Source organism: Chiloscyllium punctatum, chromosome 47, assembly GCF_047496795.1.
Source record: "Chiloscyllium punctatum isolate Juve2018m chromosome 47, sChiPun1.3, whole genome shotgun sequence".
Lineage (NCBI taxonomy): Eukaryota > Metazoa > Chordata > Chondrichthyes > Orectolobiformes > Hemiscylliidae > Chiloscyllium > Chiloscyllium punctatum.
Genome location: NC_092785.1, coordinates 27,840,193 through 27,841,104, shown reverse-complemented (window position 1 = coordinate 27,841,104; position 912 = coordinate 27,840,193). Strand labels below are relative to the sequence as shown.

Below are 912 nucleotides of genomic sequence, written 5' to 3'. Positions count from 1 at the left end.
CTGTGGGCTCGGCGTTCCCTCTCCTTACCTGTGGTCACGGCATTCCCTCTCCGTACCCGTGGGCTCGGCGTTCCCACTCCGTACCTGTGGGCTCGGCGTTCCCACTCCGTACCCTGTGGGCTCGGCGTTCCCACTCCGTACCCTGTGGGCTCGGCGTTCCCAATCTGTACCCGCGGGCTCGGCGTTCCCACTCCGTACCTGTGGGCTCGGCATTCCCACTCCGTACCTACGGGCTCGGCGTTCCCACTCCGTACCTGTGGGCTCGGCGTTCCCACTCCGTACCCTGTGGGCTCGGCGTTCCCACTCCGTACCCTGTGGGCTCGGCGTTCCCACTCCGTACCTGTGGGCTCGGCGTTCCCACTCCGTACCTGTGGGCTCGGCGTTCCCACTCCGTACCTGTGGGCTCGGCGTTCCCACTCCGTACCCTGTGGGCTCGGCGTTCCCACTCCGTACCTGTGGGCTCGGCGTTCCCACTCCATACCTGTGGGGTCAGCGTTCCCACTCCGTACCTGTGGGCTCAGCGTTCCCACTCCGTACCTGTGGGCTCAGCGTTCCCACTCCGTACCTGTGGGCTCGGCGTTCCCACTCCGTACCCACGGGCTCAGCGTTCCCACTCCGTACCTGTGGGCTCGGCGTTCCCACTCCGTACCTGTGGGCTCGGCGTTCCCACTCCGTACCTGTGGGCTCGGCGTTCCCACTCCGTACCCACGGGCTCGGCGTTCCCACTCCGTACCCACGGGCTCGGCGTTCCCTCTCCGTACCTGTGCGCTCGGCGTTCCCACTCCGTACCTGTGGGCTCGGCGTTCCCACTCTGTACCTGTGGGCTCGGCGTTCCCTCTCCTTACCTGTGGTCACGGCATTCCCTCTCCGTACCCGTGGGCTCGGCGTTCCCACTCCGTACCTGTGGGCTCG

General features: G+C 67.2%; 1 protein-coding gene across 1 annotated transcript in view; it reads right to left on the bottom strand.

The window, feature by feature from the left end:
* Nucleotides 1-489: 489 nt before the first annotated feature.
* The window catches only part of LOC140468665 (uncharacterized), a 72,986-nt gene continuing 72,563 nt past the window's right edge, over nt 490-912 (bottom strand). The window contains exon 10 of the mRNA XM_072564742.1: nt 490-901. Within this exon, the coding sequence (XP_072420843.1) occupies nt 490-901 (412 nt within the window). The remainder of the gene's footprint in view (nt 902-912) is intronic.